This window comes from Haemaphysalis longicornis, unplaced genomic scaffold (genome assembly GCF_048455015.1).
Source record: "Haemaphysalis longicornis isolate Haplotype H1 unplaced genomic scaffold, Haemaphysalis longicornis Haplotype H1 scaffold_5, whole genome shotgun sequence".
In the NCBI taxonomy this organism is placed as follows: Eukaryota; Metazoa; Arthropoda; class Arachnida; order Ixodida; family Ixodidae; genus Haemaphysalis; species Haemaphysalis longicornis.
Window position 1 is genome coordinate 71,681,859 of NW_027526385.1, and position 24,647 is coordinate 71,706,505.

General features: G+C 48.7%; 2 protein-coding genes across 2 annotated transcripts in view; one reads left to right on the plus strand and one right to left on the minus strand.

Moving 5' to 3' along the window:
• Positions 1–13,362, plus strand: part of LOC144138426 (uridine phosphorylase 1-like) — a 51,326-nt gene extending 37,964 nt beyond the window's left edge. The window contains exons 7-8 of the mRNA XM_077670698.1: positions 6,426–6,572; positions 13,154–13,362. Coding sequence (XP_077526824.1) covers positions 6,426–6,572; positions 13,154–13,308 — 302 coding nt within the window. The 3' untranslated portion in view covers positions 13,309–13,362. The remainder of the gene's footprint in view (positions 1–6,425; positions 6,573–13,153) is intronic.
• A 901-nt stretch (positions 13,363–14,263) lies between these two features.
• Positions 14,264–24,647, minus strand: part of LOC144138427 (uncharacterized) — a 66,727-nt gene continuing 56,343 nt past the window's right edge. The window contains exons 6-8 of the mRNA XM_077670699.1: positions 18,677–18,992; positions 17,818–18,440; positions 14,264–16,812 (exon numbers count right to left, since the gene is read on the minus strand). Of these exons, the coding sequence (XP_077526825.1) occupies positions 15,336–16,812; positions 17,818–18,440; positions 18,677–18,992 (2,416 nt within the window). The 3' untranslated portion in view covers positions 14,264–15,335. The remainder of the gene's footprint in view (positions 16,813–17,817; positions 18,441–18,676; positions 18,993–24,647) is intronic.

Sequence of the window (24,647 nt, forward strand, 5' to 3'; positions counted from 1 at the left end):
ATTCTATTGTCGCCTCGTTTAGACCTGATGGTGGTACTGTGAGAGGTTGGTTTCGTTTTGCAGCGCAGACAACGAATGTGGCCTTGTATCGAATATATGTCGTAGAAAAATGTTTCGGGGATATGATTACTCAATATCTGACAATAACTTGTGCCTTTTATGGGAATATAAACCACGCGAAAAGGTATATTCCAAGGCTGTAGTTCGTTAAAGATGTGCCCATTCACGCCTTGTAGCAAGGGTCAAGGAAAGTTTCATGATTACATTTGTCCACTGAATTTTTTTCTTATGTATCTCCTACAACAATGCCCTCTGGGCGAATTTAGTAAGTTGAATAAATAAATAAAGTTAATGAAACCACGGAAAAATAAATGGTCTGCCAAGTCCGGAAGAAACAGAACAACTCACACAGGAATGAAAAAAACCCAATGCTGCTTCGGAAATGCTAAAGACGTTTATAGAAACATAAGCAAGGTAGGGCTCACCGGACGATTTAGATGCGAAATCGTCCGGTATCGCGAATCGGTATCGGTATCGGTATCGGTATGCGAAATCGTCCGGATATTTCGCAAGACTTGGGGGGGGGGGGGGCGTGGAGGGAGGGGGACGCTTAGTTATCATTGCGTGCAAATGCGAAGCGAAATAAAGGAATGAACGTTTTAGTGATCCCCCACACAAGCTGCCCGTTCACTTTCCTTTTGTTTTTCGACTTCAACAAACAGCTGATCATTCGGCGGACGCGTAAGTATACATTAACTTCACAAGCGAGAAAATGTGTCATTGGAAGAGTGTGGTATCTGAGAAGGCCCTCAGATTGTTAGTGCTAGACTCTGCAGGCTCCCGGTGTCGTATGGTGATGTTTCAAAGAAGCATTAGACGCGGACGCCGATACCCTATAAGCCCGTCTCCGCGCTGCTAGCGGAAGACTTATGTAGCAGATGATCGATTGCGAGCGCTCACCTCGCGACAAGGCGACCCGGCATTATTTTTTTGTCGTGTTCTGATGCCCTCGTAGAATTTTGCATTATCCAGGGCACATATTTAGTAGAATGTTTGTGAAATTTATGGCGCACTGGCTTGCCAGGGGTAGTGATCAATATCTAATGTATTAAGCGTAACCGGCGTGGTAGGTATGAATGCTCCACTATAGGTTATGTAAACACACAAAAACAATTTAAATCGTAGTGTATAGCCGTAGCATGACCATCTGAAGAAACACTGCTTACGGGATGCTGTTAGGAAATTTCCGGGCAGTGGAATTACAATCGGCTCCATGCATATGCCGGTTTCGCGACGCCGGCCTGTGACACACGCCTGGCGCATGTACGGACCGAATGTACCGCATCGGAAACATTTACACCCCCGTGATTACACCATATTTGCGAACAGAGTAACTGCTCCACATAAATAGGTATTTCTAACGCATACAAACAGTATATCTCCGTCGTGAACGTATCGCGAAAGCGGCGTCGACAGTGGTGAGTGGGCCGGAGACTCCCGCGACTACTTTTGAAACGAGCCACTACGGGGATTTCAGTGGCGCCCCTACAGGCGGCGCTCGAGGCCTATAACAGCTCCACTGCAAAAGTGAAAGTGAAAGATTGATTGATTGATTATGAGGTTTAACGCGCCGACGCTGCACAGGTGATGAGGGGCGCCGTAGTGGAGGGCTCCGGATTAATTTTGACCCCCTGTGGATCTTTAACGTGCGCCGAAATCTCGAACACACGGGCGTTTTCGTTTTCGCCTCCATGATCAGAAAAGCGACTGCCGTGGCCAGGAAAGTGAAAGTGAAAGAGAGTGAAAGAGCCAACTGCTCTGCTAGTGTGTAGCGTAGTGCGTGACGTAGCGGTCTCCTGATAGGGCGGCCGAGGGGAATTTTAAGTTTGCACGGTTATCACTAGTAACCGTGCCTTTAACACATGATTCGATAAATTATTTTAATGTGAGGCATTCGCAAGATCAAAACGTGACTTTGACCTCAAGCTTATACACTTGCATATACATTTTGAGTGGATTAGTTGTCAATAAGGAAACATTTTAAAAATCGGTAGAGCCAAAATAGCGTCTGCGTGCGTGTGTGTTTTCCTACTGCCGTCAACGCTCAAGAGAAACACAACTTGCTAATACATTTCGCTCAAATTCCGCGTCACCTGTATGTCGTGTGCTAAAGACCGTCTCTGGTCATCCAGTTTCACAGAGTGGAATGGGTCGTGATTTTGTTCGCCCCCTGATTCTGACGGGGGATCACTGTTGATGAGGAAGAAAACATCGTCTAGGTAACTCTACACCACTTGGTCTGCTGCTCCTACCAAGCGCATGAGTATGGTGAGCAGTTTTTTGCAACCGATGAATCAAATCGCTATACTATGACAAAGAGACGCCTCTTTCTCGTAACTTCCCATATTTCCTACTACCATGCTACCTCGAGAGCCAAGCCGCACCACCCGCTTGTTCGTCTGCTACTCTAATGTGTGCCTGTGAATGTTCTCTGCCAACTGACCGCCTGTTCAGGGCTCTTGGAGACACGAACTTGGCTGCTGACGTGTCCATTGGCATACGCCATTACCGCTTGCTCCGCCTTCTTCGGCACGCCCAATCTATGATTTTCAATGCCCTCATCGCGTGAAAGTTGTAGTAAGCGGGGTGTTTTCAATAGTTATTACCACTAGCTTGGCCACAACTTGAGGTGGGCCAGTTGGTACGACATGATAAAAGAAAAACAAAGTTGGAGGGCCCATGTCCGACCATTGTAAACAATGCAAGTGCGTGCCAAGGTGGGAGCAAACAAGGCTCCTGCGCAGGGCCAGTGATAAGGTTGAAAGGGACACCGGGACTGGAAGAGCCAGTGTTTTTTTTTTGAACACTGCAAACGTTTGGAAATGTTTGTGTACGCTGTATTTATTCAATTTGAAATCCATTGATCCAAATCATCTTTATTGCTTTCGCGCCTACCCAGCTTTGGTATAAAGGGCCTATGTTTTTGTTTGCAAAATAATACACAAATACTTGCTTAATATGAAAGAAGTAGCCTCTGATAACCCGTTTCACTGTATTCCCGCAGCGATGGACATTCTTTCACGAAGATAAACCACAAATGTGGACATAGCTTGAAGTTCTCCCGCTATACATCGTCAGCGGCGACGTCACTGGCGACGGTGCCAAAGCAGAGCAATGACCATATTATCTACAGGCAAGCTGTTAGACAGTACAACATAGTACAACAAAACGAAACCACATGATGCGCTGCCCTACTACCAGATTTTTTCGACGGCCACAAATCGAACGAACTAATCCCCGTTATGTCACATGGCAGCGCTAAAATGTGGCTGCTGAATTCCAAACCGTTAGTTTATTTTTGGGAAGTTTGTGGGAAGTTTGCGTTAAAATTAGTTATTGTTTATTTGTTATGGCAATGTTTCGAATGGACCAAACTTGTATTTTGTCTACATGGCCCTTAAACAAGCAAGTGCGGCCGTCCGTGTTTCTTTCAAACATGTGAGCCGGGGCTCCAGGGATGCGACGGCTCCGATAAGCGTTGTCTCAGGCACAACACACAAGTTTCAGGTAACCCCCTCCCCCGAATTGAGAAGGGAGTGAAGACCAGTTCGGCGATTAGAGCTTCCTTATCATCAAGCATAGCTCTTTCGTCCTCTGTCGCGCGTTTTAAAATTTCTTCTGCCATGTACTTGTATGTTCTGCCAGCGGGAACCGCAAGAACAAAGACAGGCACAAAGGCAAGCGCTCGCTTGAGCTGTGTCGATATGATCGACATAAAAAAACATGATTATTACTGAGCCCTGATTGGACAGCCGAAGCTGTTAAAATACAAATCTGACTAAATAACAATGCAAGAAAAAAATGCGACCGTGTGAATATGTGGTTTTTCAGTTTTTTCTTAATACCTTCGCCTAATGAAACTTCCGAAGACTGCAGTTTTATTCTGGCAGCTAAACATGGCGATTTCCGTTTTATGGCGGCCTTGGGATGCAGCTGCTAACGAGCGGCGGCTTTGTGCTATTTGAATCAAAATTGCGCGTGATGGTTATCCATGATACCTGTGAAATAAAATTTCTCACGGTTATGTAGTTGTTTGAACACCCCAATGCAATATAACTTGTTTCGTGTTACTTACGATAGAATACGAGTTGCATGCGTTATCTCCAACTCGTGTAACAGTCATACTGCTCCCGTATGAGACCATGTGTGGACATTACCCGCGAAATAACAATTTTTTACACCCTTATGAAAGTGCCATTAATGGTTAAATATAAAAATTGCAATGTATGGCCACGTCAGGCATTGGGCATAAATGACCATATAAGAACATGCCACATATGGGTGTGCCATATATGAATTTATATGTCCAATTCTTGACGTGGTGATATATGGGTGAGGCCGTATATGGATGTGTGCCATATATGGCCTCATATGCCGAATTCCTGACGTGGCCATATATGGGTGAGCCCATACATGGGTCAGCCATGGCAACTCCGCAGTGAAGACGATAAATAAAATTCGGCATAATGGCAGTGTCGTCTTAGTGACCAGTCGCACTAAGATGTTTTCTGAGTCGCCTTTAGATGGAGCTGCAGAGCATTTGCGAGGAAGTTGGTCTTGTCGCAAAGGGTATTTTGTCAACGGACGATGACACGAACCCCAGTGCAGTGAGTTATGAACAGCTTCGGTTTGAAACTGAATAAAGCGAGAATTGATTTGGTGTACATTATTGTGGTACACGATATGCTTAGTTTTTAATTTAAAAGAAAAGTCCGATTTGTAGATTCAAGCTATCTCCCACGACTGCTTGCACGGACAGAGCGTTCTCATATAGGAATGTGTTATACTTGGCGCAGTTTCAGCTCGGTTGTAGTTAAGGAGCAATTGAAACATTAGCAACAGAAATATTCTTGGAGCGGCGGCAGCTCGCGGCTTTCTGGACTGAGAAAAGCCACCCACTTTTCGGTTCTTTTCATTTATTTTTAGTCAGCTCGAATAAACATTTTATTCAGTCGCTTTCACTCATCATCGTCATCATCATCCGTGACTTATTCCCTATTGCATATGACCGATGCATGTAACGACTTTAAACTGTTCATATTGTCATGTAACCAAAGACGACGCAGCTGCCTTGAAGGAAAAGCAAGTTTATTGGAGCGAGCTTGTGCTCCCCTAACAACTAGAAGAATACACAGGAGGCTTAGCAGCAGTCCACAAAGTGACGTGCGCAGCAGAGTGTCGGCGAATCGAATATCGCGGCTGCTGCTGTGCGGGCATTTATCTTTCGGCGCGACTGTTTCTCGAAAGGTTGAATTACAACGAGAACACTGGCGATCAAAGAAGATTGTGCTAGGCTAGTGACGTCAGGGCCGAACACTCTTTCTATTTAACACTAAGATTGACCGTGCGGCATTCAAAAGAAAGGAAGGGATACACGCACTTTGCTTGAAGCACTGATAACACAGCCGGGCGCCGCCGGATGGTAAAAATTAGCAGTGGCTTAGCTCGGCTATGCCAAGATATACGTAGCGTGAGCTAAGGTTCAGCTGGTTATCCTTAGCTTTCTTGGTTGTGTAGGGCTAGCTGGATTATCATTGAATGATACGCTCAAGGTATACGAATTATGTCACACATGTGTATTTATTAAGCGGCTCCGCCGCAGCGTCACCAATCGCCCCAGAGCTAAGCTGGTTCCACAGGCGCACGCCGGTGTTGCTGCGACGCACGAGCCATCGGTTCTACACCCCGTCACCCCTCGCATGATCAAGTAGACCGGGCCGCCACGTGAGGAGCGGAGGTCGGCGAAGACGCTGAAAGCGTGGGGTGTGTGAGAGACGCCGGGCAGCCAGCAAAGTTTTGTGCGCCGTGTGCCGTCACTGCTCCTCGCGCATGAGCAGCGCGGCTCTCCAGGAGCGACGCGAAACTGCTCGACCTCAGCCAGTGTAGCTCACGCTACAAAGCAAAACAGAAGTATAGAAACAGAATGCATGGCTTACGGCAATATGTGTCGACAGCACCATGCATTCTTTGCTCGCAAATGTCCTGTTCTGCCATTCCATCTGATTTTAAACCTCTTTACTGACCATTGCGTCCATTCGTTCCCGCCTGCTGCCTAAGTTTATTGCTGACGCAAGTTATTTCTCCAAATTATGCTTAGAACGTACTTCACTCGTAACTGCGCCCTAAACCACAATGCCAGCTGCTCATGTATCAGTGCAACAGCTGCCATCACTCTTTCGGGGCTAGAACCCTGCTTCAAGGTAAAGCATGGACCATGCTCGGTAACGTGTACGCGAGAGTTCTGCAAGCATCGTATATGAATTTATTTGTATGGATGATGGCAAACCTTTGATCATATTGGAATTCATCTTAGTGGCGTGTCGGCTTTGCCCTCAAGCGCGCTTTTCGCATTTCCCTTGCCGCAGGCCAGGGGCGGTTGGATGGAGCCTTCTGCGACTACACGGAGGAGGACAAGCGGGAGTTCTTGGAAAAGCTTCGCTCTCTCGGGGTGGTCAACATCGAGATGGAGGCCACCCAGTTCGCCGCCATGTGCCACCATGCTGGAGTGAAAGGTGAGTGGTTCGCCTAGTCGGTGACGGCACCACCGCTTACTGCCGCCCTTGGCTCGGAACGAGAACCCTTACGGAAATTTCATGCCTGTGAACGCTGTATTAGATTGGTTTGAAGTGGTTTATATGAATCGTTTCCAAAACCATGGGCATTCGCTTGCGGATTGCTCACAGTTTCGGAACCACCGAAGTCGAAGGTGTCGTCTCCTAGCGCATGACACACTTGTCGCTTACTTAATTAGTGTTTTGTTTGCTTTGTTACTTGTGCTTTGTTTGTGGTGCATGTTTTTCTGTTATACGCTTTCTGGTTATGCTTACTGCAGTTGCTACCGCCGCCGGCGCAGCCGCATTTTCCTGACGTCACGATGCCGAGTAAACATATGTAGAGTCACTTCACAGCGCAACGGCCTTGTATATCTAGCGGAATGCCATGACGTGGATGTAATACGCAGCTGGTAGCGTGACGTCATATGGATTTAGGGTCGCCGGCATCGGTAGTTACTACCGTCGAAATAGCGGTGACTGCAAAACTCTGAGCAAACATAGAATAGGTTAACAGGAAATTCCGCTCGGCGTAGTGGAGAGGAGGAAAAATGCTAGGCCAAGCTGTGGGAGGGAAAGTGGCGAGGAGGCAAGAAGCCGACGAAAAGGTGTGGGGAGTGCGCGCCTAAAGAAAAAAAAAAACAGAACTGAGGGTATTTGTTTTGTTGCTTAGCAGACTATGAACACAAGGAAGCAATTGAACCGGCCTTTCGGTAGATGAGGAACAGAAGTCACCAGAGAGAAAAAAATTCAGGGAAGCTCTCACTCACGCGCAAGACTTGAACGGCGAATCTGTTGTAGGTGATCTTTGACGGACACAAAATTGGGTTTTATTATCGTCGTGGTTTCGTAGTCGACGTCGGCGGCATGGCATTTCAATGACCCTATGTTGAGCAAGGCCACACTTAGCTCGTCGTTTTGGTCGACGTTGTCGTACGCAACTTTGCAAGCGCGACTTATCGTCTCTAACGGATGCTTTTCACGCCGAGCCTTTCGAAGCGCGGTCTCTTCCCCCTCGGTCGTGCGAGAGAGAGAGAGAGAGAGAGAGAGAGAGAAAGAGAGAGAGAGAGAGAGAGAGAGAGAGAGAGAGAGAGAGAGAGAGAGAGAGAGAGAGAGAGAGAGAGAGAGAGAAATAAACTTAATTGCGATACGTCGTTAGGAGGGGGCCGGTGACCGGTAGTTGCAGTTTGCCGGTGACCAAGGCAGCCCGTTCCGTCAGACTTGTTTGCATCTGCGGGTCGGAGCTACCCAGCGCCGCCTCCCATTGCGTCAATGATCACTTACTGCCGCTTCTGCATTCTAGTCGCGGCTCTTGTGCGGTACAGAGCGCATGCGCACGACGACACCAGGACGAACGAACGAGGGGTGTACGCTATGACGTGTCTTTCTCGTTCCGAGCAAGTGCTGCCGCAATACGGCGAACGCTGGAGTGTTCTTGTGGCCATTGTTGGCCAATCTCCCTAAGTGGGTATGCTCGGATTGACGAACCTGCTGCTCGAGGCACGCGTGCAAGAGAGCTCAGAGTTTCCCTGGTATTTTAAAGACGATACTCTTTCTTGGGCTACTTAAACCCAGAAATTTCGTTCTGTCTGTATGTCTGTCTGTCTGTCTGTCTGTCCGTCTGTCTGTCTGTAACTCGATTACGCCATCCGGCCAAAGTAAAATGCTTACTGCGCAATAGTATTATATACTCACAGCCAAATGTAAAGGTCTAAGCCCGGTTTATATGTTCATACTTGTCAACTTTGTTGAACAAGAACAAGGCATTACGCAAGTATAAGACAGGAGATCAGTACACAAGGGATATTTAGAGTGTTCCTTTATTTAAAAATTCCTGGGTGCTTGGTTTTTCGATAGCAAATGATATTCTAAATCTACTGCAGAAAACACCGCCTCCTGGCGGAATATGAAAAATCACGCGGCAACAGCAACGAAAGGTTCCACTAGCTAGGTTCCACGTTCTGCTTGGAACGCACGTGTAGCACAGCCACGCGGTTCTATAAACCTTGTAGTCGGCCGCCTCCATTGATGCGCGCCTCCGCCGTACTGCAGCGCTGGCATCCAGGAACCCCGCCTGTAGCAGTGGAACGCGGTAAATTCAAATCGCCTTGAGCAAAGTGTTTACTTTGGGATGAGCGCGACGGAACAGGAACAGCATGAGAGGTGAGCGGGAAAGCGAAGGGGGGAATTTCCTTGGCAAATGCGTACAAAGACTATCGTCTTTTGACGACATTTGCAACGAAAGGAGCAGATACGCGGCCAATTTTTTAACTACGAGCAGCATATTCAAACGATTTCCTCAACAGATCCGCTGTTAAAATACGCTTCCTGTGGACGGAATGAAATCTGAGTCCTTCGCGTTATGAAACAGGCGTCTATCGATTGCGCCACATTTACCATGACATTCGGGGCGCAGTGCGTTTCCTTTGAGTTCGTAGCGCGAGCTTTTGCTTTGGACTTAGGCTGAGTTGAAGTGGACTTTGGCTTTGAATTTGGCGGTTTGGATTTTGAACTTTCAGAGAGTGGGTTGTGGACTATGATTTACGATAGCTTTCACGGAGAAAGCTTCATTTGTAACCGTCTTCCCCTTAAAAGAGGGGCAGACCTAATAAAAGCCAAGTTAAAGGTAGAGAAGACCACCACCTCCGCTGTTTCCTCAATCCTCAATCATCTCATTTTCGAAGGTGGCCGAATTTTTTACCTTGGAGGCTGACGTAAAACTCCGCTGCAGATCCCGGTATCAATGTGGGAAAGCAAACTTTACGAAAATCACGCTTAACTAGTGGGCTTGACTGTTATACACCGATGATGATGATGATGATGATGATGATTGCTATTGGTTTCCCCTTTGTAGAGGGGTGGTGACATGTCATCTTACCAAAAAGGACTAATATACCCATGTTTTACACGCTTGGTTTAATACTAGCGCTGCTTAGGGAAGGCACAGAAAGCTTATTAGGCACAAAATACTTTTTTTTTTCCTGTTACAGGTGGTAACTGTCCTAGGCAATATTCCCCTCTCTGCTTTTCGTCCACCAGCATTCTAATCTTCTTTTCGTCCGCTCGACAGCCTTGAAGTTAACTTCCTCTGTGATACCCTTAAATCCTAGGGTTTCTGGAAGCCCAATATTCCCTTCATGTAGATTTGGATGGATACCCTCACATTCTAACACTATGTGCCGCATAGTTTCTGTTTCTTTTCAGCAGACCACGCATACCCCATCATTTCGTGAATACTTCCCCACAAAACTCTTAGTTCGCAAGCAACCTGCTCTAGCCTCAAAAAGCAAAGCACTGCCCTGGGAATTCTCGTGGAAATTTTCCTTTCTGATGTTCAATTTCTTAGCCCTGTACATCTCTAAGGACGTTTTACCTTCCATTTTTTCCCTCCATTTATTCGTTTCAATCTGCCTTGCCTCTTTTTTGGTTACCTTGGCTGTTTTGGATTCGCCACTGTTCTTTCCGTATTTCATCGTTAGCCTTCTAGTCTTTGTTAACCACTGCGTGTCCACGCTTTTCAAGTATAGGTACCTAAAAACCTTAGCTGCCCACCTTCGTTGATCCATTGCCCTCAACCTCATCTCAAAGCATATTTTACACTGTACTTCTCTAACTTCAAACGACACCAAGCCCATATCTCCCTGAACTGCTTCGTTAATTGTTTTTCCATGCGCGCCCAAGGCCAAACGTCCTACCGTTCTCTGGTTTACTTCAAGGCCTGATAGAACGTCTGATTTTAAGCAGAGTACAGCATTCGCAAACATGAGACCCGGAACCATTACTACTTTCTATATTCCTCTTACTACCTTATATTTGTTATACCCCCACAGAGTTCTATGCTTCATTATAGCTGCGTTTCGCTTTCCCTTAACCTTAAGTTGCTCCTCGTGAGTTCTTAAGTAGTTATCCCCTTCGTTTATCCACACTCCCAAATATTTATATTCCTTTACTCTAGGTAATTCGCCTTGCTGGATAGACACTACATCAGTGGTAGCGTCTTTGAAAACCATTATTTCTGATTTTTCTGCACTGAAATTTCACCCGAGGTCGGTGGCTTCCTGGCCGCTAATATTTATTAGCCCTTGCGTATCGGTTTGGTTATCAGCTAAAAGAACAATGTCGTCTGCGTATAACATTCCCGGAATATGCTGTTGTACCACTTCGCCTTGCAGCATATGGGTTTGGCTAAACCCTACTTGACTTCCAGTTTCTTTTCTAACCCTGCCATGTAAAGCATGAACAGTATTGGGCTCAAAGGGCATTCCTGTGTCAGTCCCCGATGGATGTTGACCTGCTGGGCGCATTTCTGTCCTTCCCATGTAAGCTGTACTCTATTGTCTTTATAGATCGCCATAAGGAACTGTATTAACTCATCATCTAATCCCTGAAGTTTCAGCATTCTCCACAGCCGTTCTCTGTTTACGTTGTCATATGCCCCTTTAATGCCCAAGAACGTAGTCCACAGTGGTCTATTCTGTGATTTCGAAATTTCAGTGCATTGCGTTATCACGAACAAATTGTCATCCAGTCGCCTCTCTTGTCTAAATCCATTCTGCAGTTCCCCAGTATTTCACTTTCTTCCATCCATGCTTGAATTTCTGGTTTGATCGCCTGCATTACGAATCTGTACACCACTCACGTTACTGTGAGTGGTCTGTATGAATGAATGCTGGCTTTGTCTCCTCTGCCTTTATATATTAAATTCATCCTACTTTCTAACCAGTCCTCTGGTATTTGTTTGGTTTCTATCACCTTATCTATTGCCCTCATAAACGATTCCTTACTTTTAGGTCCAAGCAGGTTTATCAGTTGCATTGGTATAATGTCAGGGCCCACTGCTGTCTGGGGGGAAACCTTTTGCTCTGCTTTTTTCCAATCAAGGTTGCTCAAACTTGTTTCCCTTTCCGCAGTCTTCTGTGGCGCTGATGTTATCGGTGCAGGTTTTCTTACCACTATTGACCTGAACTTCTCACTAATCACTCGATGAATATGCGCCAACGCGTGCTCTCTTTCTAAATGTTTCCCCTCCTCATCAATCAGAAATGTTTGATGGTTATCGTTTTTTGAGCTTAGTAATTTTACATGGTTACAAAAATTCTTGGATGCGCTTTTGTCCTTCTTCCGCATTTCTGCCATCCATTGTTCGCTTTTTTGCTTGATCTTTGCTTGTACCATTTTCTGCACTTCTAGTGTTTTCCCACGGTAGATATCCCATTTCTCCTTCACTGCCATACCAGTTCTTTTTGCTTCTCTATGTTCTCTCGACGCCTTTCTTCGCTGGTCAATAGCCTCCTTTATTTCCTTATTCCACCAGCTTCTCGGCTTTCTCTTCCCTTTCCATCGGTTTCGTTGCTTTGCTTCATTCATCTTACCCTTTATGAACGCAATCATTTCGTCGTAATTCCAATTTTTGTCTGGGTATTTATTTATTTAATCTTCCAATCTATCAGCGATGATCTTTAACTGCTCATTGTTCAGATTAGTTCCTCCTATTGTACCTATTTCTACGTTTGTCCGGGTTGCGCCTCCAAAGTGCAAGCTCGCTTGTGGTCGCTTCCTAAGCTACCACAAGCTACCACTGCCGAGCTACCACAGCAAGTACATTTAAAGTTAGCTTCACTGCAACAAACATATGCTTTCCCTGAATACATCCTTCCAGGGACAATATAACCAGACATATCGAAATTTTGAAGTCCCCAGGGCGCTTTCATGGAAATATCCATAAGGCCATTTATATTCCTACGGAGCCCCTTTCAAATCGGCTTCGGTACTGTACACGCATGCTTGGCTTAGAAGAACATTATCCAGGGGCAATATAAGCAGTCTTCGATCATAATCAGGAGACCCTAAGGCATATTTCGTGCGCATAGGGTCACGGTTTACAGACAGACAAATATCAGGGGGAAGTGGCCAAATAATGCTCACGCATTAAAAAATTGCTTAAAATCACGCTGGGAAGGTGGGAGGACTGGGAATCTGTAAACGGCACCCATAGCGATTATCCATGCGACATCACTTGAGTTCACACACGTGGCTCTACAAAGAGTGAGGCCAGAGACTCTGGCAGCCGTTACCTGGGTTTCGCGGGGGCGGCGTCCGAACGCAGCAGCGACGGAAGAAAGAAAGCGAAGAGGAGCGTCTGGCGAAGGGTCAGGAGGGCGGCACGCGCGGCTGTGGCGTTATCTCGTTCACTTCCTCCCCCCCACTCTTGTTTCATGCGTCGCCTGCCAATGCACCGTCGCCCTCACCGAACGCTGAATCCAAACCACCGTCTGTCTCCCCGTCTTCACGTCTGGGTGTATCTTAGTCGGCAAGACGACAGGCTCTCGCTCCGTTTCTCTTCGTGGCAAGGTTCGATCCCTGGCGGCGCCAGTAGATTGTTTGTGTAGCCTGAGTGTAGCCAGTAGTATCCTGGGGTGTTTCTTTGGGTAGCTAGTAGTAGCCTGGGAGTTTTCTGCTGAAGCGGACGCGAAATTTCCTTGGCTGATTAAAAGTCTACCGCTTCGCAGTTAAAGATGCGTGGTGTTTTCTCCCCTTTGCAGGAGCCATCGTTTGCGTGACTCTTCTGGACCGCATTCAGGGTGACCAGGTATCGACGCCCAAGACCGTCATGTCCGAGTGGCAGCTACGGCCCCAGCACCTGGTGCTCAGCTTCATCAAGAGCCGCCTAGCGGCCGATTCCGCCGCCGCGTGTTGATGCATACTTCGCCACTCAACCCCCTACTGCTTCACTAAAACCGACGTACTACAACCGAGTCTGTTTTATTTAGACACTAGGCACCCTCGATTTTCGAGTCCTGAATAGTCTGCGAGCAGTCCGAGGACTGCCTTCGGACCGGATTTTCATGGGAACACATGGGAAAATCGAACGCCGGATCGCGTCCATGGCAGTCCGCGGACGGTCGTGGACTGATAATCGAGGAGGTCCATCGTGGTACGACCATGTGCACAATAGGTACTGCCAGGGTTTATTCACCGCTAGAAACGACATGAGCTCATTAACAGGGTCACTTCTCCCTTCTTTGCTTGGAAATTATATGTTACCCTTTCTAAAAACATGATTTCCAAGGAAATTTCATCGCTAAAGTGTAAACTTACCTTTTAGGCCTCTGGAAGTATCGTCTATCCGGTTCATGTAACGGCCTCTATCCATGGTCATTTTTTTATGCTCATGAAAATTATATACTACTCATTTATAAAAATGATTTCCAGTGAAACGTCATCGCTGAAGTGAAGTGTATCGTCAAGCCGGTTGATGTAACGGCCTTTATCCAACCGGGTACCTCGCAGAAAGTAAAGTTTCTCCTGAACCATGCACCGTAACCGACATCACCATCGGCTGTGCTAACAACCCGGCCCTCTTGCACCTCTTTCCTCCCCTCTTCCACTTCCTGAGCTATGGGTGAACTTGATGACCAGCGCTGACCTGGACGCCCAGCAACTACTGGTCTTCAGGGCAGAGACCGGCACATAATAGCCCCTTGGCTTCCTGGACTGAGAAAACGCGCACACCCGTTTCTTTACGACTACTGCCACTACGAAGGAAATGTGGAGGTGCGTCATTCTGCCGCTTTAAAAACAAAAACAAATGTGAAACAGCCTGAAACGCATAGTTCGCTGCATGTATCTGGTTCGACGTGGTTGACAACTCGTTCGTTTCGCGTACGTGCTTGTTTTATTCATTCTCATGACATCTCAGAAACAGTAGTAGCGACACACTTGCAGTCACAGGCAAAACTCTCAGGTTTCAGGGAAGCGCTTTTTCTGCACCATAGCGTCTCTCGAGCCTGTCACCTCGTCACTTTTTCGCACGCCAGTCGATAAGTTGAAGTAGCCAGCCGCTTTTTTTTTTTTTTTTTCATTTGTCGAGGCCGTACGCCGGCTAGCAAGATGTGATAGCCAAACGAAGCAAGATACGCAGGAGTGCAGCCCTAATGGCCCGGCCGCTGGATGAAACCGTGCTTCTGGTAACATTTGTTCCATCGCTGTATTATGGAAGCAATGTCTTTACCACGACTTCAGAACACATTTGCACCGTTCCTGGAATCTGCCCTTGCGAACGAATATGCGAGGACTATGGCGGAAATAATGAATAGCGCTGACTCTCAGGGCAACTTCATCTGTTTGCGATTCCTTTTCTTCTTTCAATGGACGGTAAGCTTCTGTTAGAGCGTTGTTGACATCCTCTTGACTTCAGGATGACTTCTTATGGAGGTCACTTGAAACTCGGCGTCCATGTACGTATGGCCGAGACCCGGTCTGGGTGACTGTCGTCAAGTGCGTCCCGTTTCCATGAAAGTGTTACGCAGATGAGGGCACACTCCTGCGTATCTTGCCGTGGCGCATCTTGAGCTGCAAGAGACGCACAAGAAGCAGAAATACGGGGACCGCGCTGCCCACGCACGCGTTTCTGGTTCTTCTGCCGGTCAGTCTTGCCTGAAGTCTTCTATGGCAGGAATGTAAGTAGCCTCGCAGATTGTTCGTCTCATTACCATGCAGTGTCCCCGGCCGCAGGCACGGACGTGGCGCGGAATGGATAGAAATATATATATGTTTCCTGTTGTCTGTTATGTCTCGGCGTCCGGGAGCACCAAATGGAAGATATGAGCAAGGGAGGCCAGAGAACTGCACACAGTTCGGCCAACGGAATGAATTTTCACGTGGACTGGCGTCCCCTTTCATCTGAATGACGAAGCTCGCTGATGGCCTAGGGGAAACGCGTCATCACTTGTTGCAGGCGTCTCGGTCGCCCTTCATACAGCGACCCCCTTTAGGCTTGTAAAGCATATCCGCCGGGCAGTTGTGCACGAAGCCGCGAAGTCCCGTGGACGCCTTGGAGTTGGGCGCGCACACGACGAACTTTCCGCAGTCCTCAGGGTGTGCGAACACACCGCGCTTGTGGCAGTCCACGGTGTTCTCGTCGATCAGGATGAGCGGCGGCGCGAATGGGTCCGGAGGGATGGTGGGCGACGGAGCGGACGCCACGACGGGTCGGCGATGACCGGCCGCGGGTCGCTTGTTTCCACCGCGCCGACCGGCCTTTCGACTCGGACGCCGCGTGGTGGTTGTGGTGGTCGTGCTCGTCGTAGAGGGCTCTTCATCTTCATATTCGTACTCGTAGTCGTCGTACAGCACCGTCGTCGTGGTTGGTTTCCGTGTCGTGGTTGTCGGCCTCCGCGTCGTAGTGGTGGTCGTTGTGGTGGTGGTAGTAGTGGGTGGCGGGGACTGTTGTACGGGCTTTCGCCGCACGGCCACTCTGTCGCCGGGTCGTACGCGTATCCTCTTGCCGCGACGCCCGGTCCCTGGCTGCTCCCCTCCCGCTCCGTTGATCCTGACGACCTTGTTGACGCGTACCTGGGAGCCCTTCTGGAAGCTCAGAGGCGCTACCACTTCCGCGTCCGGCCTGAAGTCTGATGGTGTCACGAACGGTGTCACGAAATCCGCGACGGGCGATGGAGGCGTGGGGTAGACGGATGGTGGCACGGTTGCCACGGGTGCGGGCGCGCTTACTGGTGGCTGGAATGGTGGCTGCTGGAAGCCACCTTGTTGCAGCTGCGCTGGCTGCTGGAAGCCACCCTGTTGCAGCTGCGCTGGCTGCTGGAAGCCACCTTGTTGCACCTGCGCTGCGGGCTGCCCTCGCTCGGGAGCCTGGTACACGAACTGGAAGGGGATCTGTGGTGGTATAGTGCCCTGTACTGGCCCCACGAAGACTCTGGTATCTTCAGTGGGCGGTCGCTGTGGAGTGGTGGCTTGAGGGAATGGTGATGGCCGCGCCGGCTCGACATACTGGAACAGTTGCGGCTCCTGGTACAGAACCGGTGGCCTCCGGATGGCGTGGCCCTGCGCCGTGATGGTCTCGTTCAACAGGGGACCTGCTCGTCGGCCCTCCACGCCGCCCGATGGTGACTGCTGACTCGTAGGTCCTCCCTCCGCAGAAGTCAGGATGGTCTGGAGTTTCTCGACGCCGCCGATGCTCTGCAGCAGCTTGAGCAGCTCGGCCACGTTTTGGTCGGCCTTGTTGGGAGCGCTTGTCGTAGTGGTGGTCGTGGTGGTGGGTCTCGGGGTTGTGGTTGTTGTGGTTGTTGTTGTAGTGGTAGTGGTGGTCGTTGGTGGCTCCGTGGTGGTTGTGGTAGTGGAACGGGCTTTGGACCGCCGCGGCTTGCGGGTGGTGGTTGTTTTGGGCTCGACGGGAGGCGGTGTCCTGCGGGCAATATAAGTTACATAAGTGACAGGCAGAGTAATTTGACATTGTGATTTCAGTAAAGGCGGAAGATGCCGCGCTGTTAAACGTGTCTGTACGCTCATTGAGCACGTGTCTGCACGCTTGTTCAGCAAAGCTGCTCCCGATGTTGTGATCGTTAGCATTGTCTTTCGTTTGCACTGAGACGCAGCTGTAGGAAGACAAAACGGTGTTGCTGGAAAACCTTGCGCACTTTGAAGCAGGGCTCTCATCCTTCGATTATTCCAGCTGAGTACACAAACCATTGGGCTCTCTCATACCAAAATTCAAAAGATGAGCCAGTCTTAAAAAAGCGGTAGCAACACAAACGCACCTATCTCGTTTGCTATAGAGACGTTACAGGGATTGCAGAGTTGCGTACCGAGTCTACATGTTATAAGGCCATGGATTTATTAACGGCATGGTAAAATGCTAGAGATGTGGGTGAAAAATTTGCTGCTTATTTGGTTTGTATGCAGTAAAGTGTCTGTAAATATCTGACAATTGCTACGGTAACCGTGTCGCTGCCGCGGCATCACTTTCAGTTCATATTTCTTGCGTCATCTGACTGGGATTTAACTGCGTCTCACCGATATCACTACGTCTGGTGATGAATTGTGATACCTAGTGATACTGCGATATCACTAGGCTTTGCTGACGAATGGTGATGTTAAAATATGTGTTCTCAGCAGACAAATTTACAGTTACCTCTCAGTTCGTCTTGTAACGCCTTGCGTACGCAAATGCGTGGTTTCGCTTAGCTGTCCCTAATAAGAAACTCTATTCTCTTGCTCTTGAATGTTTCAGGATTTTGGTCGGCACTGCATGTTGCAATACTGCCCGTAAACAAAATTATGTTTCAAGTAAATTAGTACAAGACTATATCCATACATATTATAAGTTAACGCAGATTATGAACCCCACAATGCTGTACACCAAGCATGCCACTCGCGAACAGGTCGGCAGCGCATTCCTGAAGGCGCGTACCTGCACACGACGTTCTCCTTGTAGTCGCAGGCCTCGGACTTTGAGTTGAAGTAGAGGCCCGACGGGCAGGTGAAGGCGTGGGCCACAGTACCCAGGTTGGCAGGGCCCGAGTCGAGGCACCAGAAGTACTTGCGGCAGTCTCGCGGGTTGTTGAAGAAGCCTTCGTCCTCACACTCGAACGCTGGTCCCGGGTCCGGGGTCGGGGGCGGCGGAGGCGTCGTCACGGACAGTGCCAGGTTGGGGCGGGAGCGGCCGGGTGACAGTGACGACTTGGCCACCCGCTCCTGGCGCGAAGAAGGTGGCTTCGTCGTGGTCCTCAGCGTGCTCGCTGCCTCCTGCTGCTCTTCGGCGTCGTTGTTGGTCTCTCCGCCCAAGAGGGCCTTGCGAAGCGCCGTGATGAGAGGGCTCTGCTCCCCGCCGCACTGTCCGCGGAAGTCGTCGTTGTCCACCGTCCAGACCATGGCTCCGGCCAGGCGCTTGGACAGGATGTAGCGCGCTTTCTCGCGGATCATCTGCTCGTCGTCGAAGCCGACCCACTGGTCGTCCTTGAAGGCGTACGGCCCCATGCGCTTGGGCTCGGGCCGGCCCAGGTCCCAGCCACGTTCGTTCACGTTCTGGCAGATCTGTGAAAAGTGGTAAAGACAAGGCGTCACGCTGTCGGCACGTCACGCTGTCGTGCACAACTGACCAGCGCAGAACACGTGCCAAATGGAAGTGTCCCGGGTAAGAACATCTGCATATCCGCACACGGTTCAAAGTATCTCTTGGCGTGCGCGATGCGATGAATAGCATATCGAGGAAGTAATATGAGCCTGCTTAATCCAAAGAAAGCTCCAAAGAAGCAAGAGGGCACCCTTACCTCGTAGTAGGCGAGGTATCCTTTCTCGCGCGTCGAGTTCCCGGGCTCTCCGGGTCCCTGTGCAGGCGCCTCGAGCTCGTTGTCCTCGATGTCCTCGAGCGTGTAGGAGCGGCCGTACGTGGGCACGCCCACGACCAGCTTGTTGCGGGGTGCGCCGTTCTCGAGGTAGTAGTCCACGGTCCAGCGCACGTTCAGCCGGCTCTCTTCGTCCCACTCACGGAGGCCCTCGGCCGCACCCAGGGGAGCGTGGTGCTGGGCGCTTGACTCGTACGCCGTGTGGTAGTCGTACGTCAGCAGGTTCAAGAAGTCCGCCGCCCTGTGACAAGTGGAAGAGTGAGCAGGATCCACCACACGTCGCTTTGTTTGCCCACTCACTGATGTCCCCGCAATGTCCTACATCCACCCCACATCAGCGTAGTCATCCTGTTCTGCAGTAGCAAACTCTGCTGCCAACAGGGGGGACTACATTGAACAGCTCTCTCTCTCTCCTTAAGGATCAGTGTAGCTCAGCCCACATGTTTAGAGCAAAAAAAGCAGTACACTGCTTGCTGTTTTATTGCTTTACAACATCCTCCATATGTATTATTTCCTCGCTTGTAAGCTAAGTAGAAATTTGTCAGTAATAAAAATTTAAAGGCGGCAAAAAGTATATGAACGACTTGAAGCAAAATGGCACGACCAGAACACGGAACAAAGAGGAGGTGGCGGTTGGCAGGCGCTAACTTTATCAACTGCAGGTTATTCGGCCGTACTCAGTGAGCTTAAGGGAATATATATATATATATATATATATATATATATATATATATATATATATATATATATATATATATATATATATATATATATAGTAAGGAAATGAGGGGCTCGTTGAGGAAATACCGAAAGATAGGTCGGCAGTCTACAATGCCTCCTTTGGCATTGTAGACTGCCGACCTATCTTTCGGTATATATATATATATATATATATATATATATATACCCCGATTAGTCCGAATGGCGCTGGCTACCACCCCCAAGCACAGGAAACAAACATACCTAACATAAATACCCCAGAAAGTGAATGGGAAAACCGCCCCGCCGGTAGCGTAGTGGTTATCGCACCAGACCGGTATTCTGGAGGTCGTGGGTTCGGATCCCACCTGGCGGGCATTTTTTCTTCACTTTCTTTCTTTCTTTCCAAATTCTTAATCTGTTTCAATGATCTACCACATCCTCCCCTTTGCTTTCCGAGGTTTTCTCGACTGCCAACCCTTATTTCTGTGTTATTTTCAACGAGCCCCTCATTTCCTATTCTGATTCGCTACATGCATAGCGAGGGCCTCTGTTCTGGCAGTCTTGTTGCCAAAGGGAGCTTAAGAGGGTTCAAAGCTGGTCGACCACTCTGGACATGTCGTAGACACTCGAGTCACGACCCGGGGGTTAAAAAGAAGGTCCCCTTCACCCCGATTAGTCCGAATGGCGCTGGCTACCACCCCCAAGCACAGGAAACAAACATACCTAACATAAATACCCCAGAAAGTGAATGGGAAAACCGCCCCGCCGGTAGCGTAGTGGTTATCGCACCAGACCGGTATTCTGGAGGTCGTGGGTTCGGATCCCACCTGGCGGGCATTTTTTCTTCACTTTCTTTCTTTCTTTCCAAATTCTTAATCTGTTTCAATGATCTACCACATCCTCCCCTTTGCTTTCCGAGGTTTTCTCGACTGCCAACCCTTATTTCTGTGTTATATATATATATATATATATATATATATATATATATATATATATATATATATATATATATATATATATATATATATATATATATATTCTTGAGCACAGTTTTTGCTCGGTCAGTACCCCTTTCCAGGCGAATCCCCCCGAGTAGGTTTGAGCCCTTCTTCTGCCACCAGCACCACCACCACTCTGGGTTGGTTGCCGCAGGAGGAAACGCTCGTTTCCCACTTGTCATACACCCCTGTCTTCCTTCCTCCACGTTAAAAGCGTCTACACATTTAGAAATGGAAAGCATTCACCGTAGCGAAGACAGCGAGGCGCACGCTTTATGAGAGGCGGAGAAGGCAAAGCATGTTTGCCGCTTGTTACGGACGTTGTCGCCTGTTTTCCGCCTTCCTTCCCTGTCGTGCGCCGTGCCTCTCTTTCAAACGACGGTTCGTCTTCGTTTCCTAGACGGCTGTCCTTTGAGCGAGGCGTGACAACGGGAACTTACACGTGCGACAAGGATCGCAGTGAAAGCGACGTGCGGCGTGACAAGGCGTTCATTCACGCCCTCAGTGTCACGAGCGCGTTGTTTCTGCGGCGCTGTCCTGCTCGCACAGTCAACAGGTTCTGGCCAGCTGGTGAGGATAGAGAAGAGCAACGAGCTTCCCATGGTCTGCACTGGAAGGAGGCCACTGTGATCTCAGTACTTTTCCTAATAAGGCTTCCTATAGAGCACGATAGGTCCTCGTTAAAAAGTGGCGATTTCTCGACCAGTTATATATCGCCCACGGCCTGCAGCGTGCCGTGGAAGCGGTCAATGGTGCTGACACCGAGGCACGGCGTAAAGATTGATGGTCCTGATGAATACATCGGTTCCTCCTTGCCTTTTGCGTTTTCTACAATCTGATTGGTCGGATAAAATATCAAAGACTGACGTCTCTTCCTTTGCGCCACTTAAAGTATTGCTTGGGTTTGGGCTAGTTGGTTCATATCGACTTGAAGCTTCAGTTTGAACGAAAAAATTAAAGCCGTTCCACTCAATGTGAAAGCTGTCGGAAGTGCAGAGCAGTGATTCGCCATAATGGGCTGTACCGCCGTTATCCGCTTACTGCTACTACCCCATGCAATTCAAATTTCCCGCCCTCGCAGTGCTCGCGCGCCACCTGCCTGAAACTGCGCCAGCGGGAGTTCTGATCTCTTTGTGCTTTTCCCCCTCACGTGGCGGCGTTGCACTGCCACATTTTGCGTTTACTATCGTAAAAACCAACTCAACGGGCCTCCTTGACTAAAGGAACGCGGTTCTGCCGGTTAATTGCGTATATTTTCCCTCAAATGTACCTATAGTTTCTTTGCGCTAAACAACGGGAAGATGTATTACAAGCGCCAGTGTTTCTCTATGAAGTCTATGAACTTTATCGCCTATAGTATCGTAACGCTGGCCGCACCTCTGTACGCTCTCTCTTGACCTTCCCCTTCTTTTACTGTTTTTCATCTTTTTCCCCATTGTTCCCCTTCCCCACGTGTAGGATAGCAAACTAGGCCACAGCCTGGTTGACATTCCTGCCTTTCCTTTACCTTTATTCCTTCCTTCTTTCACGAGTTTTCAAACGCTTATGACTATATAAAACCGCTTTGGTTTCGAAGCCACTGGGGTACGCCGCGAACAACAGCGTTACCCCTGGACGCCGCCTTGGTGCTCTATATATTTGGGTCGAGCGAGCGAGCTAGGACGACAAGGCGAGCGCCTAAAGTACTCTGCACTTAAAACCACAGGACGTACAAAGGAAATACGTACACAAAGCTTGGAGTTGACGAGCCCACCGAACTTTAAAGAAACTGTAGAATTGCTCGGGTTTGGGTGAGTTGGTTCATATCGGACAGCATTGTGTTCGTGTTTCCTTCCTTCGTCCTGTGGTTTTTCCTTCAAGCTCACGTTTCAAGTAGTTAAAGTGTTCGTTAATCTCGCCCTTTGTTATCATGACGTTACCCTATATGCTTTCTTTGTGTGGGCGCCCGTATACTCGACTCGGGATAATCCCGGCTGTTGGTGTCTCGGGCAGTTCGCCAACACTTGCGTAAATTGAATGCAACGTACAGGGGGAGTCATGAGCGCAGTTTCTTTCACAATAAAAAGGACGCCTCGAACCCCCAGGATATAGAAAGTGGCGCTGCTGCTTGCGAGGCAAACATCAGCTCGACGTGCCTACGCAAATACTTTACTCCCCAGCCTACGTGGGAGTGGATACTCAAAGAAGCAGCTTAGTAGGTATATACGGAGCGCCGTTCGATAAGGATGGGGTATGGGTGCCCCATGATTGGCCCGCAGAGCGATTACGTCACACGTGCGTCACTGCAGGCCAATCGCGTGAGTCAAGCACCATGTGTTTACCGAACGGCGCGTCTAGTAGCAAGCGAGGCTCCTTTGGAGAAGTAGCTCCCTTCAGGGCGGAGAATGCCTTGAGAGACCCCACCCATCCCGAAAGCTGCGACTCAGCGCACCTTATGGACTTGGTCATATTGCGAAGTCGCCACTGCAACTTGGCGGTGATTTCGAGGAGCTGCTTAGATCCACTGCATAAAGAATCGACACTGGGTGGACGGCGTTAACCCACTCATTTTGGAATCCATATCACGTACCTCGCCGATTGGAATAAACTTTCAATCGCCGCGAATCATAGCAGTTCTTTTCGGCAATGTCCTTAATTAAGATTTGCAGGCGACTGCGATTGAAAATTCTTTTTTCTATCATTCATGCGGTAAGTACTCATTCGTTTGCTCAACTCCGCGTCTTTTATATACTCTTTCCTTCTCTTTAAATCCCCCTTTTCCACTTCTCATGTGTAGAATAACCGACCGGACTCTCCCCTGGTTAATCTCGCTGCCTTTCATGTACTGCCTTATCCTTCCCTTTTCTTCCCTGGTCAACATCTGCAACAGCGAATGACGTTAGAAGACGACATGAGGTGGAAAGTTCTTTGGAGTCCTCTCTGGCAAAATATACCAAATTGAAGATTGGTCTGGGATGCTGCTTCTACTTAGCTTGCTGAGCTTTTGAGAGCTCTCCGTGACAGTTACGCAGAACTTGTTGTGGTGCAGTTGCTACATCCTTGGTGAAACCACGGACCTTTCGCGGGGAGGGAGCGAGTGCAGGATGAATCAGGACAAGCACGATGACCTGTCTTCTTCATATTTCCGCTTAGGCCGTGTCAGTAACAAAGCGTCTTGGACTAAGGATGCTCTCACAAAGTGTGGATGCCCCGACAACATCTTGCGGCTCGCAATACGGTCGAACCTCGTTATAACAAACACTGATACAGTCAAACCCGGCTATAACGAACCCGGATAGAGCGAATTATGCTATATATCGAACAAAAATAATTCAGTTACGGAAATACATGGGAAACATATTCCTTATAACGAAGTTCCCAACCGATATATCGAACTCTGCGCGCCTAGAATGGCCGCCGAAATGCATGGTCTCGGGGCGGCGATTGAGATGTGGATTGGCCGCGACCACGGAGCAAGATTTGCGACTTAGACATTGCGCTTCGCACGGAGTGACATGACGCCCGACACTTTCCTTAAAGGAACCCGTGCAGTCAGCGAGTCCGGACCAAGACAGCAGCATCGGTGAACTGTGGGAAGAGCTCCCCCACATTCCCGCTGATGTGGCGAGTGAATGAAAGCCGTCCGACGCTTATAATGAAGCGCTTTCGGCAATCAATGTGCTCCGCCAATGCTTCTAAGATTTTGGAGGACGCGGACTCGAACTGGTGCAAATAATGTTTCGTGTAGAGAATGCTATGCTAGTTGAAGCCGCCGAAACGAAAGTGAAAACAAAAACCACCGCTTTTTTCTTTGCAAAGTAGGCAGTACAGGCGGAAAGTAGGTAGCTTTAATACTTGCAATAAATGGATTATTTTTGGTATGGTAACGGCTACTTTACTGTGTTCGTTTTTGCTTGCGGGAATGGTGGAGTTGAGGAGGAGGAGGGGGGCTCCCGCGGATTGCGGACTTGTAACGATAAGTTCGTTATAGGCGGGTTCGGCTATATCGAACTATTGGATATATCGAACTAATCGCGGTGCATATTGCAATTCGCTATAAACGGGTTTGACTGTATAGTGAATTATTGCCTATAGCGAACAAAATACAAGCTTTGGCTGGTCAGGCTTGATTTCAGTGACACTTGTTCTTTTATAACAAAACTGAAACTGTGAGAGCCGCACGCGATATAGGATATAACGAAGAAATATTTGACCAG